Source organism: Typopeltis vanoorti, chromosome 1 (genome assembly GCF_054136105.1).
Source record: "Typopeltis vanoorti isolate ZY-2024b chromosome 1, IOZ_Tvanoo_1.0, whole genome shotgun sequence".
Taxonomy (NCBI): domain Eukaryota; kingdom Metazoa; phylum Arthropoda; class Arachnida; order Uropygi; family Thelyphonidae; genus Typopeltis; species Typopeltis vanoorti.
In genome coordinates this window covers 170,425,932-170,442,216 of record NC_143549.1, presented here as the reverse complement: position 1 = coordinate 170,442,216, position 16,285 = coordinate 170,425,932, and the positions used below count along the sequence as shown (strand labels likewise).

The 16,285-nt window shown below is 36.7% G+C and overlaps 1 protein-coding gene across 1 annotated transcript in view; it reads left to right on the top strand.

Moving 5' to 3' along the window:
• The window catches only part of LOC150110639 (transient receptor potential cation channel subfamily M member-like 2), a 658,320-nt gene that overhangs the window by 189,645 nt on the left and 452,390 nt on the right, over positions 1-16,285 (top strand). Inside the window, exon 10 of the mRNA XM_090403554.1 lies at positions 3,413-3,604. Coding sequence (XP_090259680.1) covers positions 3,413-3,604 — 192 coding nt within the window. The remainder of the gene's footprint in view (positions 1-3,412; positions 3,605-16,285) is intronic.

The window sequence follows — 16,285 nt, the reverse complement described above, 5'->3', positions numbered from 1 at the left end:
GATGTATAAAATCTTTATATCACCATGGATCCTTCATTGCATGGAATGATTACATTTCTAATTAAAGGCACCTATTACTACTAATCATTATTATTGTTAATAGTAGGTGCATTATTTTTATTGTTAGTAGTAGTAATAGTAATAGTTATTATTATTCCCCCTCATCATTCTATTAAGATAATTGCAGAACAAAATGATTTCCAGTTGTTTTTCTTGTCCGATAAATGTTTCCTGTCTGTAAATATGTGTGTTCATGCAACTGGTTTGCCTATTTCCTGGAAGAAAACCCTGCCATTTCTGCATGAGGTCTACTAACTTGCCTTCAGTTGAAGAGGACTGATAATAATTATTTGTGTCATAGACGAACTCAAATCTTTCAACTAAAATGCTTCATTTATGTCAATTGAACTACAGAGGCTCTATTATTATTATTATTAGTAGTAGTAATAGTATGCAACTTTCACTCACACACCAGTTATGTGGGATGAATTTTACTCAGATTTTGCATTTGAAATTTTTACAAAAATTTGTCGAACCATTTCAGTTTTCAGTTCAGCTACAAAGGATGTATCAAAATTATATATTACAATAACTCTCTGACTTAGTGGAATTCAAGGAAGTTGTGTGTGGTTCAGTTTTTAGTTCCAAATGGATTAATTTTATTATAATTTTTGTAAAGAAATTTCCAAATGATATTCCATTCTGGCCAGATGAAATTTAATGAAATTTTATAGTTAAGATCTATATTAAAATTTGTCAGTTTTGATTTCATTCAGACTATTCTTGTGAAAAAATTAAGTAGAACGAAATTTGTTGTCGAGAGATAAATCACTATGAACACAATGAATCAGTATGTATACTTACAGAAAATTTGTTTTAAAATACAATACAATAATAATTACATCTCAATGACTACTTACATATGTTGTCTGCATCTTGAGTAACGATAGACATTATTACCAAAGACTTTTAAATGATAGTTCACAAGAAAATTACTTTTTCTTAATTATTATCAGTGAATTGTTTTTTTATCAGTTGCATTTGCGACGAGTTGTCATGCAATGAACTGTCGCTTGATGAAATGTTTATTCGATAAATTGCCTTTTTGATGAATTGCCATTCATTAAATTGTTGTTCAATTGATTGTTTATTTGACGAGTTGCTTTTTTGACAAATTGTTGATTGATGAATTGCCTTTTCATAAACTCTTTCGATTAACTCTTTTTGGTGAATTTTCATGGAACTGTTTGGCCCATAATTGGGCAGTTTTTAACTGCAAGGGATCTGGTGGAAACCTAGTAGGTCTAGGGAATGTGGCCAGTCTTTGGCAGAGCAGATAAGGGTGCCAATTTTTTATGTCATCTATGAGAAGTTATAATTTTTAAGAAGTAATTTTTCAAATCTCTCCTCTTCCCTGATGTCTCCTGTTTATTCACTAATGTCCCACTCAAAGATACCTTAGACTTCATCCAAGCCATATTTTCTCCCAATATCTCAACCTTGTTTCAGTTCATAATCATAAACTCAGACTATTTCGTTTGGCAAGGAAAATTCTACAGATAGAGGAGACGGCCATGGATTCTCTACTTACTCCACCCCTGGTAGTCAACTTCATCATGGAGACCTTTGAAGATAAAGCCTTAAACTCTGTCCCACATAAACTCATCCACTGTCTGGGATAGGTAGATGATGTGTTCTCCATTTGGCCAAATGGCCTGGATATGCTTCACGTTTTCTTAATACATCTAAACACAGTCAACATCCCAGAATCCAGTGTACCTCAGAAAAGGAAAACAACAACAGTTTCCCATTCCTAGATCCTCTGATTACACTCCAGCGTGATGAATCCATGGCATTCTCCATTTACAGAAAACCCACACATATAGGTAGATACATTAGTCACTCCCCCTTCCAAAAATATGGGACTATAGAAACCCTCTGTAACAGAGAAAAATTAATCAGTTCCATAACAGCGCCCTAACTACTGAACTTGCCCATATTCTCAACCCTTTCTTAGGCAATGGCTACAGTCCCGAAAAAAATGCAAAAAATATTAAAAATCTGCACACAATGCAGGATTTTAATATTTTGTAGATCAACTCAAAATCTATCACCATTCCATATATCCAGTGCACATCTGAAAAGTTAACAAAAATCCTAAGGAAATAATACCTAAAAACCACTTACAGGACCTAAAAAAATTGGCATCCCTTATTCACTCCACCAAAGACCAGCTACATTCCTTAGACCTACCAGGTGTCTACCATGTCCTTCAGTTGCAAATTATCCTACTACAGCTAAACGGGCAGGACAACCAACAATATCAGAATTTCTGAACACAAGGATTACATTTAGTTCCACCATTACAGCCACTCAGGACTTGCTGATCATTCTTTGGGCACCCACTATAGGATACACTGGAGAAGCCCACCTATTACAGTACAGCAAATCCTTGAATCTGCCTCAGCCCTGAGAAACTTTCCAAACCCTCAGCAAATTTGGGTGCATGAGACTGCCTGTGATTTGGGAAGTGCTCATTCTCAGATCTTCAGCTGAATGATGAAGACCAGCTAATTTATCTAAAAGGGTTGCCATTTAGGACTCTAGGCCTGACTTTAGTTGCTTTTCTTCAGCCTTATTTGCCAAATGTTAGTGGCTGCATGCATATATTATTGTTTTTGTGATCCCCGATGATGGTTATGTAATGCTGAATTATATGAAAGTATTAATTAAATTTATAATAATTAATATTTTAGTATGTGTTATTATTTCCTGAAAAATAATAATTACAATAACTAACTTCCAGAAAATGTTATGATAACGCAGAACCAAAAGTATTACATACTTTTGGTTCATCACTTTTTTTGTTGTTGTTGTCCTAAATAATAGTATGCAAATTGCATACTTCATTGCATAATGCAATATCCAGTCTTTGCAACTACTGCCATAAATAGCACAAGTTTATCAATGAAATTATAATATAATGGACTTTGTCTAAAGCATATCAATAGTTAGATTCATGTGCAGGTACATAGTTAATAAGAGTGGTAATGACATTAACTTTTATAAGCTGTTATATATAATCTTCATGTATTTATGCTTCAATGCTGGCTAAAGCTCGTATTATGATTTAATAAAAGAATCAGATAAACACAGGTTTAATGGTTCCATTATTTAAAGTTATAAAAGGATACAATATAAGAATTGTAGCAATGCACACAAACCATGCACAAAAAAATGCTGGAAATATTTGAAACACTGAACTTGTGTTTTATTATTCCTTGTGCTGCTTTCATTCCATAATGTTATCTTCATGAAAGAAATGTGATTTGAATTATAGAATTTCATTATATTGTAGTTGTTTCTGAACGATTAATTTCTTAGGTATACATACTAATTCTCTATGTTCTAGATTAAGGATATTGTATTTGAAGAAGCTCTTTTGCGACCCAATCGGCAAGATTTTGTAGAGCTGTTTCTTGATCGTGGTTTTCAAATACATGAATATCTCACAACGAAACGTCTTCTTTCTCTTTTTCGCAAAACTCGGTTTCAAGAATTCTTTCGTACTGTTTGTTGGGAAGGTGCGTTAGGCCATGGAGTGGTAAGATTAAAATGCTGTTATTATGACTAACATTTTATTTTATTTTATCATTATTCTTTGTGCATTCATTTTAATACAATGAACATTTCTTTCAGAAAAAAATAAAAGTTTAAAAAATGGGTCAGTTTCCATACCTTTTTAATATTTCATTTAATACAGTAATATCTAAAGCTGTAGTTGTTTCTGAACTATTTATAGTTTAGCCTATCATATACTTTTGCTTGGTCAGCTAAGAATAAAACAACATAGCTTGTGTTGATATTTGTGGATATCAGACTAACATATACCTGTAATATACAGGTATATGTTAGTCTGATATCAACAAATTGCTAGTTTAAGCCCTTCACTGTAATATCATGGTAGAGAAGCCTCCCAGTGATGTTACTGGTCCTTTCCATTCTTCATCTATTTCTGTTTTTGTCTTTTCACTCTTCTACTTTCCAGATTACTATCACTGTAATCCAACACTTGGGTGCTATGTTTGTCATGTAGCCATGGTCTGTTTAAGTCAACTCTGCTTCAGCAGGTGGGCATTCCTGTATGGCATGACCATTGTTAAGTCAGTTAGAGAGGCATACTTACCAGGATAAACTCAGTATATCATTGTAGTGAGTCTCTTCTTCCATAATCTGTTGAGGTTTAACTTCCTTATTGATGCATATTTCCACTTCTACCTTAATATGGATGTGAGGCTACAGTAGAGGTGAAGAAACAGGGATAAGAAGTGCTAGCCATCAATTATTGCCATTAAGAGGTGTTATAATCCTTCACACTCAGGATGGCATTTTACAGGATTAACTAAAGTTTGTAACTGGACTTGGGACCCCCCCCCTGTTACTAATCAGCGCACGAAACACATAATTCCTTACAGTATATTAGCATTACATATTACATAAGCAATCTGCTTACGTTTTATGATAAGGTGACAAATGTGTTGGATAAGGGAGAATCATATACAGCAATTTTCTTGGACTTTGCAAAAACATTTGATAGATTATGACATGATAAGTTGATGTATAAATTGCAGAGGTTAGGAATAAATAGTATATTTGTTAGCTGGATTGGAGATTGGCTCTCTGAATGATGCCAGCAAGCTGTGTATATTATTGTATGCACTATAAAACCTTTTCTGGGTATGTCATAAAAAATAGAAAAACAACTGAAGTCATTTTTAAATAAAAATGCTATATTGTTGTTATTTTATTTTAATCAAATATTTTCTATATATTTGTAGTGTATCTTGAATAAAAATTTAAATATTTTAAAAAAAAAAATTACACCCTTCATAGGCCATGTTTAGCCTATGAGCCTCCCACAACTAACAGACTTGTTGTGGGAGGTTCATTCAACTGACAACATATTTGTCACATAGAATCTTAAAATCCTTAAACTCTTCGCATTCCATTCACTGACAATTCTCCATGTAAAAAATCTACTCCTCACCACACTTTTACATAACTTCCAAGAATGACCTCTTGTTCTTCGCCTCTAACCTTCTACTCTTTTTATAATCCCCTCTGGATTAATCTGAAAAAATCCTCTCACTGACTTCAATGTCTCTATCATATCACCTCTCTTCCTCCTATCCACCAAACTCTGCAATCCATATTTCTTCAACCTCTCTCTGTGTATTCCAAAGTCCTGACGTTGTCTGAATCATTCGCCTCTGGACCCTCTCTAATGTCTCCACATCACATTGAAAACCAGGTGACCAGATCTGAGCTCAATAGTCCAAGTGTGGTCTGACCAGTGCCTCATACAGTGGCATAACCACTTCCTTATCATTGTATGTTAGAGTACTTCTTATCATAGCAGCACTACGATGTGCAGCCTTTGCAACACTAGCAATATGCCCTCTAAACATCAGTCTACTGTCAACCATCACTCCCAAATATCTAATCTCATCAACTTCCTCAGTACGGCACCATCGATATAGTACACAACCTTATATTTCTGCACTCCAAAATGCACCACCTTGCACTTATTGATATTAAAACTACAACCCCACTCTTTTATCCAAGTAAAAAGTCTATTCAAATCTTTCTGAAGGGATTTAACATCAGCAGTGCTACTTATAATTCTTCCCAACTTTGCATCATATGCAAATAACTGATGATCCTCAGTCAGTCCACATGATATATCATTTACAAACAAGTTAAACAGCAGGGGCCCAAGAACAGAACCCTGGGGAATGCCACTGGTTATCCTCCTTTTTTGAGACACTGCCCCATCATACACAACCTGCTGGCATCGTTCAGAGAGCCAGTCTCTGATCCATCTAACCAATATACTATCTACTCCCATCCTCTGCAGGTTGTACACCAACTTATCATGTGGTAATCTATCAAATACTTTTGCAAAGTCTAAGAATATATATATCACTGTATATGATTCTCCCTTATTTAACACACTTGTCATCTTATCATAAAATGTAAGTAAATTACTAAAAGGGGACCCACCCTTTACAAATCCATGCTGGCCATCATAACGAAAGCTATGTCCATCAATTCAATTCTGTATTCTATTCCTTACCAATCTCTCCAACACCTTGACCAAAACTGCAGTTATAATTGGAGACTTCTGTCTTAGAACCATGCTTGTGGAGTGGTACTATTTTGCCTTCTTTCCACTCCTTAGGAACCCTACCCACTGCAACACTTTCATTAAATAACCAGATCAAGGTCATAGCCAACACTTCTCACACAAGTACCCCATCATCACAGTCTCTCACCAACCAGCAGCAGTATGAGCACTTCTTGTGAAGTTATCACCAAATCCAAAACATTAATGCCTCTAGTTGCTTGAGTGACATGCTGCATAAGATACTTATCTCTCAGAAATTCCACAAACCCCTTTTCCTTATTGCCACACACTAGCTCCTTCTTCCAGTCTATATTCATGTAATTAAAGTCTCCCATCATCATCACCTTCTTTTTACATGCCTAAATAATTTGCTTAAACATTTCACAATCAGTATTCTCTGTATTTCCTGCCTATAACAGCATCCTATCAGATATACTAACTGTTTATTTCAACTTTGTACCACACATATTCAGAATATGTGCATGCCCTACCAACTTTCACAATTTGCGGACAATTCCTCTGCAATCATTAACAGCACTCCCCCCCCCTCCTCTTTTCATATCTCTGTCCTTTCGAAAAAGTATATATCCTTCTAATTCTATTCCCTACATCACATCCTCATCAGACAACCAAGTTTCACTTATTCAATTATTTTTGGGCATACTGTCTCAGTCAATGCAACAAACTAAGCTCTCTTGTTTCAAACACTCCTTACATTTGTGTATAAACCTAACAATAACTGTGTTTTTGAGCCTATTCTATCAGCACCAACATTCACTATTCTAGCTGCTATACTACACATCTATCTCTTCAGTTTGACCACTCCCATTTCCCAGATCATGACTGTGATTTCCATTCCTACCTGTCCCATCCTCACCTTTATGCATTCCATCATCTTGTGCTGCTGCAACCACATCTTCAACCTCATATCCATCTTCCTCCTGCCATTCAGTCTGTTGATTTGTGCTACCTTGTTTCACAGGTAGACTCAGATCATTTACCACTTAACTTCTTGACTCAGACGGAGCCTTCTCAGAAAACAATAGCCTTTCTAAATGCCCAACACCAAACCCATTCATATGTAATCCATCAGCTTGATACCATTCCAACTTCCCTTCAAATTCATTCCACAGATTTACAAATTGAACCCCCACCCCTTTCCCTCACACAACTCAGCCATTTTACTATTCATTATTTCTGCTTTCCTTCTCAATTCACTGTTATCATATCTTGGCAACATGCCTATGACTTCCCAACAACACTAATTTTCCTTACCTGCTGCAACTTCTTCGAGTTTCTATCAATTTTATTTTTCTCCCCAACTATGTCATTTGTGCCCACAACTGCCACTAATTTTGATGCCAGGTATTTCCTTTTCTGCAGTGCATCAGTTATTTGTCTTTGTTGTTCCACCAGGAAAGCATGTTTTGTGCACTTTATTAGTAATCACACCTGTAATGATCAAGTCCCCATACACTGATATACGACTATCCTTTGACTCTTTCTTTTTAATATTCACTTCCTCCTTCTCTTTATCATCTGCCAATCTCTCCTTTAGTTTTTTAATATCCTTTTCCAGATATTTCATTTCGCTCTTCATTTTCACTAATTTCTGCCAAAGCTCTTCTACTGCAGTTTCGAAGTTTGCTCCAATTTCTAATCGTTCTAATCTAACCAGACACTTTTCACATACGTTAATGCTTTCCTTCTTCTCATTTATCCAAACGGTACCCAAATCTTTCACATTTTTTGGCACATACATATAGCAATTTTCATAATGCATCCACTACAAAAAATCTAAGGCAGAGCCAGAGTTTCATATAGAAGCCTTCTATGCCACTGACGTACGTTTCTTTATTAATACGCGTGGATAGGCTTATGTGTTCGTCAGACATGTTATGATAGGTTTCACGGTATAAAAAGAACACAGATGGTTAAGAAAATAACTATTTATTAACTTAAAAGCTAATATTTCACTGGTAATATATCCAGCATCTTCAGAGCACACAACACAAAGTTTGTTACAAAGGCAAGACAACCACAATCCGGTGTAACAGTGGGGACAGTATAAGTGATTGCAGCGTGCAACACAAGACTAAAGTCCTAATATGGCGCCATCTAGGTTAAAAAAAAAAAAAAAAAAAAAAAATTTAAATAGTAGTCCAAATGATAAAAATAAAAGTAATAAATATTAATTTGGTCTTAGGACGACTGTCTCCCAAATCTTTGGTAGATTTATACAGCCATACTTGTTGAGGTTTGGGGTATGTTTCAAGGCTTCTGTTGATTCCAGGAACAACCTCTCTGACTTGTAGAAGCTTCTGTGCATTACTTTTGTTTCTTTCCAATTGATCCTGTGTGTAGGGGTATCCAAAGCATGGTCTGCCAGACCCGACTTACCATAGCGAAAGTGTCGGATATATTTTTTGTGTTCATTTTGTGTTGTATCCATAACTACAGTGGCGTTTCCTTTGTCTGATTTGGTTATTATTGCCTAAAACCAAAATAATGGCTTCCGTTGAACGTGGGATTCACGACTTGCCACCAGCCATAGCCAATAATATCAGGTTAGACATGGCCAATATCCTTATCCATTCTAAGCCTCCCAAAAATAACATCCCGCATAAAGAAATAATAGCCCAAAAAGAATTACGCAATAATAACCACATTACAATAACCAAATCAGACAAAGGAAACGCCATTGTAGTTATGGATACAACAGAATATGAAAGCAAAATGCATACACTGCTCCAAGACCGGTCTACGTATCAAATCATAGATCGAGATCCCACCAACCCACAAAAGAATAAGGTGTGCAAGTTACTGAACAAAATCACTTCCTGGCCTAAAGAAATTGTCAAAAAACTTAAAACCATACACGTTAAAGCACCCAGAATATATGGTGCTCCAAAAATACACAAACAAGGTACACCTTTACGTCCTATTGTAGATAGTATAAACAGTCCTACATATAAACTAGCCAAACATTTAGCAAAATTACTAACCACTTACACAAACAATTCTCCCTCTTTTGTTAAAAATTCTACCCACCTAAAAAGTATTTTAGAAAACCACACCTTAAATAGTTCAGACCTAATGGTGAGTTTTGATATCACCTCATTATTCACTAATGTACCACTGATTGAAACACTTAACTTACTAAATTCACAATTTCCCCCAGATATATACCAGCTATTTAAATTCACAGTACAGGCAGGTTATTTTACATGGAAAGGGAAAATATACAAACAGTTAGATTGGACAGCCATGGGTTCACCTCTTTCTCCCTCCTTAGCCAACTTCTACATAGAACATCTGGAAAAATTAGCTATCAACACAGCCACTCTCAAACCTAGCCTCTGGCTACTCTATGTTGACGATGTGTTTGCCATTTGGCCACATGGCCCAGACACATTGAATACATTTTTAGTGCATCTAAATAGCCAGCATCCTAAAATCCACTTTACAATGGAACTAGAAGCCAATGACTGCCTGCCTTTCTTGGACACACTGATCACATGTCTTCCAGAAGGTTCCTTATCATTTTCTGTTTACAGAAAACCCACACATACAGGGAGATACTTACACAAACAATCACACCACCACCCTTCTCAACAATATGGTATCTTAAAAACACTAACCCATAGAGTTAGAGCAATCTGTTCCAACGACATTGCTCTCACTGCTGAACTTTCTCACATCAAACCTTCTTAAACAACGGTTATAATCCCCGTAAAATAGATAACATACTAAATGCTATCCATAAATCCCTTCTATCTACCACAGAAGACTACAACAAAACAATCACCATCCCATACATTAAAGGCACATCTGAAAAGATATCTAGGGTGCTTAACAAACACCAATTATGCACAGTATTTAAACCTTATAAAAAATTAGCAACTCTCATCCATTCACCTAAGGACAAATGCACTCCTTTATCACATCCTGGTGTCTATGAAGTGCCCTGTTCTTGCCATCAAGCCTACTACGGACAGACAGGAAGAAATGTGGACATCCGCCTCAGTGAACACAAAAAATATATCCGACACTTTTGCTATGGTAAGTCGGGTCTGGCAGACCATGCTTTGGATACCCCTACACACAGGATCAATTGGAAAGAAACAAAAGTAATGCACAGAAGCTTCTACAAGTCAGAGAGGTTGTTCCTGGAATCAACAGAAGCCTTGAAATACCCCAAACCTCAACAAGTATGGCTGTATAAATCTACCAAAGATTTGGGAGACAGTCGTCCTAAGACCAAATTAATATTTATTACTTTTATTTTTATCATTTGGACTACTATTTCAAATTTTTTTTTTTTTTTTTTTTTTTTTTTTTTATACCTATGGCGCCATATTAGGACTTTAGTCTTGTGTTGCACGCTGCAATCACTTATACTGTCCCCACTGTTACACCGAATTGTGGTTGTCTTGCCTTTGTAACAAACTTTGTGTTGTGTGCTCTGAAGATGCTGGATATATTACCAGCGAAATATTAGCTTTTAAGTTAATAAATAGTTATTTTCTTAACCATCTGTGTTCTTTTTATACCGTGAAACCTATCATAACGTTTCTTTATTAAAGCCATCTTCGGAAGCTGAAGCCGTACAATAAACAAGTAGCAAAAATCAATGTAAACAACAAAAAAATTTCAACAGCATCACCACTGAAGGACACTTGTATCCAGACTGGAAAAAAAAAAAATGCCGCATAATTTGCAACAAAAAACCACACTGTACTGGCTATACCACACTATGCCAGCCTGGTTGGCCGAGTGGTTAGCATATCTGCTCTCCAACCCAAAGGCTGTGGGTTCAGATCCTGCCATGGGCATGGATGTTTGTGATTGTCTGTGAAAATACTAGTGGTGGTGGTGGGTGGCAGTAGTTGGCGCTGGTGTAGAAGATGATGGTAGTTGCGGTTCGTTGTAGTTGGTGGATTGAGTGGTGGAGACAGAGTTGTAGAGTAGGTGCCCTCCCTCGATGAGTCTTTGGTCTGCATGGAGGTGTCACATAATAATAATAATAATAATTAAAACACTTTTTTTAGCACATCTCAAATCTGCTACTACATTCAGTCGCAACATGGTGGCCAAAACAGCATATCAGAGTACATGGTTGTTGAAGAACACACTGAAAAGCAGGTATTGGGAAGTTATTATTCCACTTTATAAGGCATTAATAAGACCACATCTGGACTATTGCACACAGATCTGGTCACCTGGATTCCTTTGTGATGAAGAAGTGGTGAGGAGGATTCAGAAGCAAGTGACAAAGATTGTTGCAGGTCTGTGGAATGTGTTCTATATGGATAGATTGAAGATCTGTGGGCTCTGAAAACTAGCTGATAGCAGCATATTAGTTACTGAAGGAGCTTTATAGGATTGATAGGGATGACTTTTTTTTCTTCTGTACTGTGCAGGAAGGGAGAAAACAAGTAGTTATCCCTGAAAATTGCATAAGATTGTGGTTAACAGGAGTGTTAGAAGCAGATATTTTGTTTGGAAGGTGGTGAATTTATGGAATGTGTTGCCAGTGGTGATTGCTTCAGCAAGTGCCTTAAACTCATCTGTGAATGAGTTTAAGGAGAAGTATGGTAGATATTGTGTGAATAATGGTAAGTGTGTCAATGTAGAGTCTCCCACGATGAGTCTTCTAACTCCATGGAGATAACAGTTACACAAGGAAAATATTGATTACTACATGCAATTTAGTTAAGTTTCAAAGTAATTGTTATTGAATGCAAATGAAAACTTTCTCAACCTACATCACATCATTACCCTTGTCAGAAACATAGCATGATTAAAACTTTGGTTTACTTTGCACTTTAACTATGTTCTTTTGGTTCTCTTTTAATTAAAGAACTGTTCTTTATCAGAGCTACATTCATCTCTAATGGACACAATACAAAAATAATAATTAAAATAATTAATACTCAATGTTGGAAAGTGTAAGGTTTTGATATTTGGTAAGCAACGATGGGATGCAAAGTATACACTTGGTGAGGAAAGTTTAACAGAAGTAGAGGAGATGAGAGATCTAGGAGTGATGGTGGACAAGGACGTGAAATTCAGGGGCCACATTGCACATGTTGTGAAAATTACATTGGATAATGGCAATGATGCATAGGACGCTGAAATGCAGAAATAGAGAGGTTATGATTCCATTGTATAAGGCCTCGATCAGGCCACATATAGATTATTGTGCACAGATTTTGTCGTTAGGTTTTTCATGGTGATGAGGATATGTTGGAAAGGATCTAGAGAAAATTCACAAAGGTAGTCAGTGGTCTTGTCTTTGGAATGTGGAATATGAGGACAGATTGAGAGAATGTAAATTGCAGAGCCTCGTGAATACGAGGAAGAGGTGGGGGGAATATGATTGAGACATATAAGCTAGTCAGGGGTTGTTATCTGGTTGCCATGGAAGAGATTTTTCATAGAATGGGAGAGAGGAGTAGAACAAGAGGCCATTGCTGGAAACTATTATTATTATTACGGGCATCTCCATGGAGTCAGTAGACTCATCGCGGGAGACCCAAACTAGCAAAACAATATCTGTCATATCTCTTCTTGAATTCATTTACAGACGAAGAGCTCACAACTAAGTCAGGCAATGAATTCCACTCATTCACCACCCTCCAGGCAAAAAAACCTTGCTCTGACACCTTTGCTAACCACACTCTTCTTTAATTTCCAGAGATGACCTCTTGTTCTTCCATCACTATCACACAGCTGAAACATTTCCCCTGCATCAATCCTATAAAAACCTTTTAGTAATTTGAATGTTTCTATCATATCCCCTCTTCTTCACCTATCAACCAATCTCTGCAATCCACAAGCTCTCAATCTATCAATGTAGGGAGCATTTTTTATATCACTCACCAACTTGGTCACAATTCTCTGAACCCTCTCCACAGCCTCCTCATCTCCAAGGAATCCAGGTGACCAGACCTGAGCACAGTAATCCAAATGTGGAAGTATCAATGCTTTATAAAGGGAAATAATAACCTCTTTATCTCTGGATGTCAGTGTGTTCCTCAACAACCAAGTAATCCTATGTGCAATCTTGGACACCTTAGCAATGTGTCCTCTGAACTTCATCTCCCTATCTACCAATACCCCTAAGTCCCTAGCCTCATCAATCTCTTGGAGTACCTTTCCATCGATGTAGTACACAGCTGGTAATCTTTTAATCCCAAAATGCATGACTTTACACTTTTCCACATTGAACTGACATCCATTTTCTTTTGCCCATTTTACCAGCTTCTTTAAATCCTCCTGCAAACTTTCAACATCAGCTTGATTTTTTATTGCACTACACAACTTTGCATCATCAGCAAACAACTGAATATCTCCCTTTAAGCCATTTCCTATATCATTTATATACAAATTAAACAACATTGGCCCAAGCACAGAGCCCTGAGGCACACCACTGGTCACCTGCCTCATTCTGGACTCGGCTCCTCCATACACCACCTTATGGTATCTCTCCCTGAGCCATTCTCCTATCCATATCACCAATTTAATATCCATTCCCATCTGCTCCAATTTGCGTAACAGTGTTCTATGGGGTATCCTGTCAAAAGCCTTAGCAAAATCCAGAAGTACCACTGTGTAGCCAGTTCCTTTGTCCAACTCTGATGTTATTCTATTATGAATAGTTAATAGATTGCTAAGGCAGGATCTACCTTTAACAAAACCATGTTGGCCTCTATAGAGTATCATATCCTGATCCACCCATTCTTGAATTTTGTCTTTAACCAACTTTTCCAATACTTTTACCACTACTCCTGAGATGGTGATTGGTCTGTAATTCAATACCGCAGTTTTAGAGCCACCCTTATGCAAAGGAACCACTTTGCCTAACTTCCACTCCCTAGGGACCATACCGGAGTTCAAACTTAAATTAAATATCCAGGTAAGAGGGGTTGACAATTCATTTGCACATTCATGCAACACCCGAGCTGATATTCCATCTAAGCCTACCGCAGTGTTTGCATTTAAGTTTTGCAATATATTTAATACCTCTGATTCTTTAGCTTCAATTTTCACATTAGCTATTGCTATAGGTATAGAGATATCCTCACTTGGGTGATAGACTTTTGAGAAGTGATCACTCAGTAACTCGACTATTACATCTGATTTTGTCACCTCAATACCATCAGCACCCACTAAGGTTATCCTTCCGAAGTCATTCTTCCTCTTACTTGCCACATAGCGGAAGAACTCTTTGGGATTACCCTTGATCTCTTTGGCTAAGGTCTTCTCATAATCTGATTTAGCTTTTCTTACTATGCTGGTAACCTTCCTAGCTTGAGCCTTGTACTGCTCATGGGTGTCCTGATCGCCCTTCTCCTTGTAAATTCTCCATAACATTTTCTTTTTTTGCAGTTCAAGCTTGATACTACTGCTCATCCATCTAATGCCTGCCTTGTTTGACCTCCTGACCATGGGGACACAATCTGATATTGCTTTCCTCAGATACCCGCTGATTTTATCCCAAGCACTGCTAACATCTTTCCCTTGCAATATGTTCTGCCATGGGATGGCTGCAAGCTCACTCCGAAGCTTGTTATAATTGCCTAACCTGTAGTTCCGTACATACCCCTTCTTAATAGAAAAATCCACAGATTTTGCAACCTCCCAAGTCAATACCACATGATCGCTTTCACCAACTGGAGGTAATGAGGACACCTTACTTATGCATATAATCTCTGAACCAATAACTAGGTCCAGCACTCTCACTCCACGTGTCCCTTCAGTTACGTGCTGTTTCAAGTAATTATCTCGTAGAAGATGTATGAACTCCATTTCCTTTTTGCTACGTGATATTTCCTCCTTCCAATTGATATCACCATAATTAAAATCCCCCATAATAATCACTAAGCCTTCACTCATTGCACTAAGTTGCTGATGCATGAATTCAATATCTCCCCCCCCATACTCCCTGGCCTATAGCAGCATCCAACTGTATATTTGGTTGCGTTGGTCACTATTTCGCACCAGACTGCCTCAAATGAACTCTCATTCACATGTCTATCATCATGATATACTACTTTCTTTGGCTGCAACACATCAGCTATGTAAGCAGGGTGTGAACAGATTATTGAGGAGTAGGTTCTTTGCATGGAGAGTGGTTGGTGATTGGAATGCATTGTCTGAGTGTATTGTTCGTGCAGACCAGTGGCGTCCCGTGAAGCTTTAAGTGGGGGTGCTGCCTATACAAAATAATTTTAAAAAAATTAATTTTTTTCTAATCAGTAATCAATTTATTAATAAATAAATCTGTAGATTTATTTATTAATAAATTTTATTTAATTTATAAATTGTAGATTAATAAATAAATCTGTAGATTTATTTATTAATAAATTGATTACTGATTAGAAAAAAATTAATTTTTTAAAAATTATTTTGTATAGGCAGCACCCCCACTTAAAGCTTCACGGGCCACCACTGGTGCAGACACATTGAATCATTTAATGCACGGTTGGATGAGCATTGTGTGCAATAGTGTGTACCTCCCTCCATGGAGGTCAAATGTTAATAATAATAATAATGGCCATCATCCAAATCCTCCTATAGAAGAGGTTTCCATAAATTCCATTACATATGTAAAGGAAACATTGGAAAGAATTTTGAGATGTTTTCACCAAATTGATTGGTGAAAACATCTCAAATGGAAAGCAACTTGACCTACAAGTTGCTTTCCATTTGGTTAGAAGTTAAATTCTTTCCTCTTCAAAAGATAAATATCTCCACTTCCTTGTTCTGTATCCTATATTCATGTGTGCCTTATTATGAAGAGACAGGTCATTCAGCTCAGATTTGTCTAGAAGTGCATCGAGATTATATTTTATTTCATCAGTCTGGTATGACCAGTCGTGCCTTATCCACTTCATTGGAATTCTACTACTACAGAATTCCTTGGAATGAAACTAGTCTTACACAAAAGTTATTTTTTACTTGAAATATTATATAAAGAAAGTTGTTAAGCCCACTACATTCACAAACTGAACTCAACAAGAATGACTATCTTAAACTTTCCCAGTTTTGGGAAGACATATTAAATAACACTTCTCATTTCCTGTATTTAAT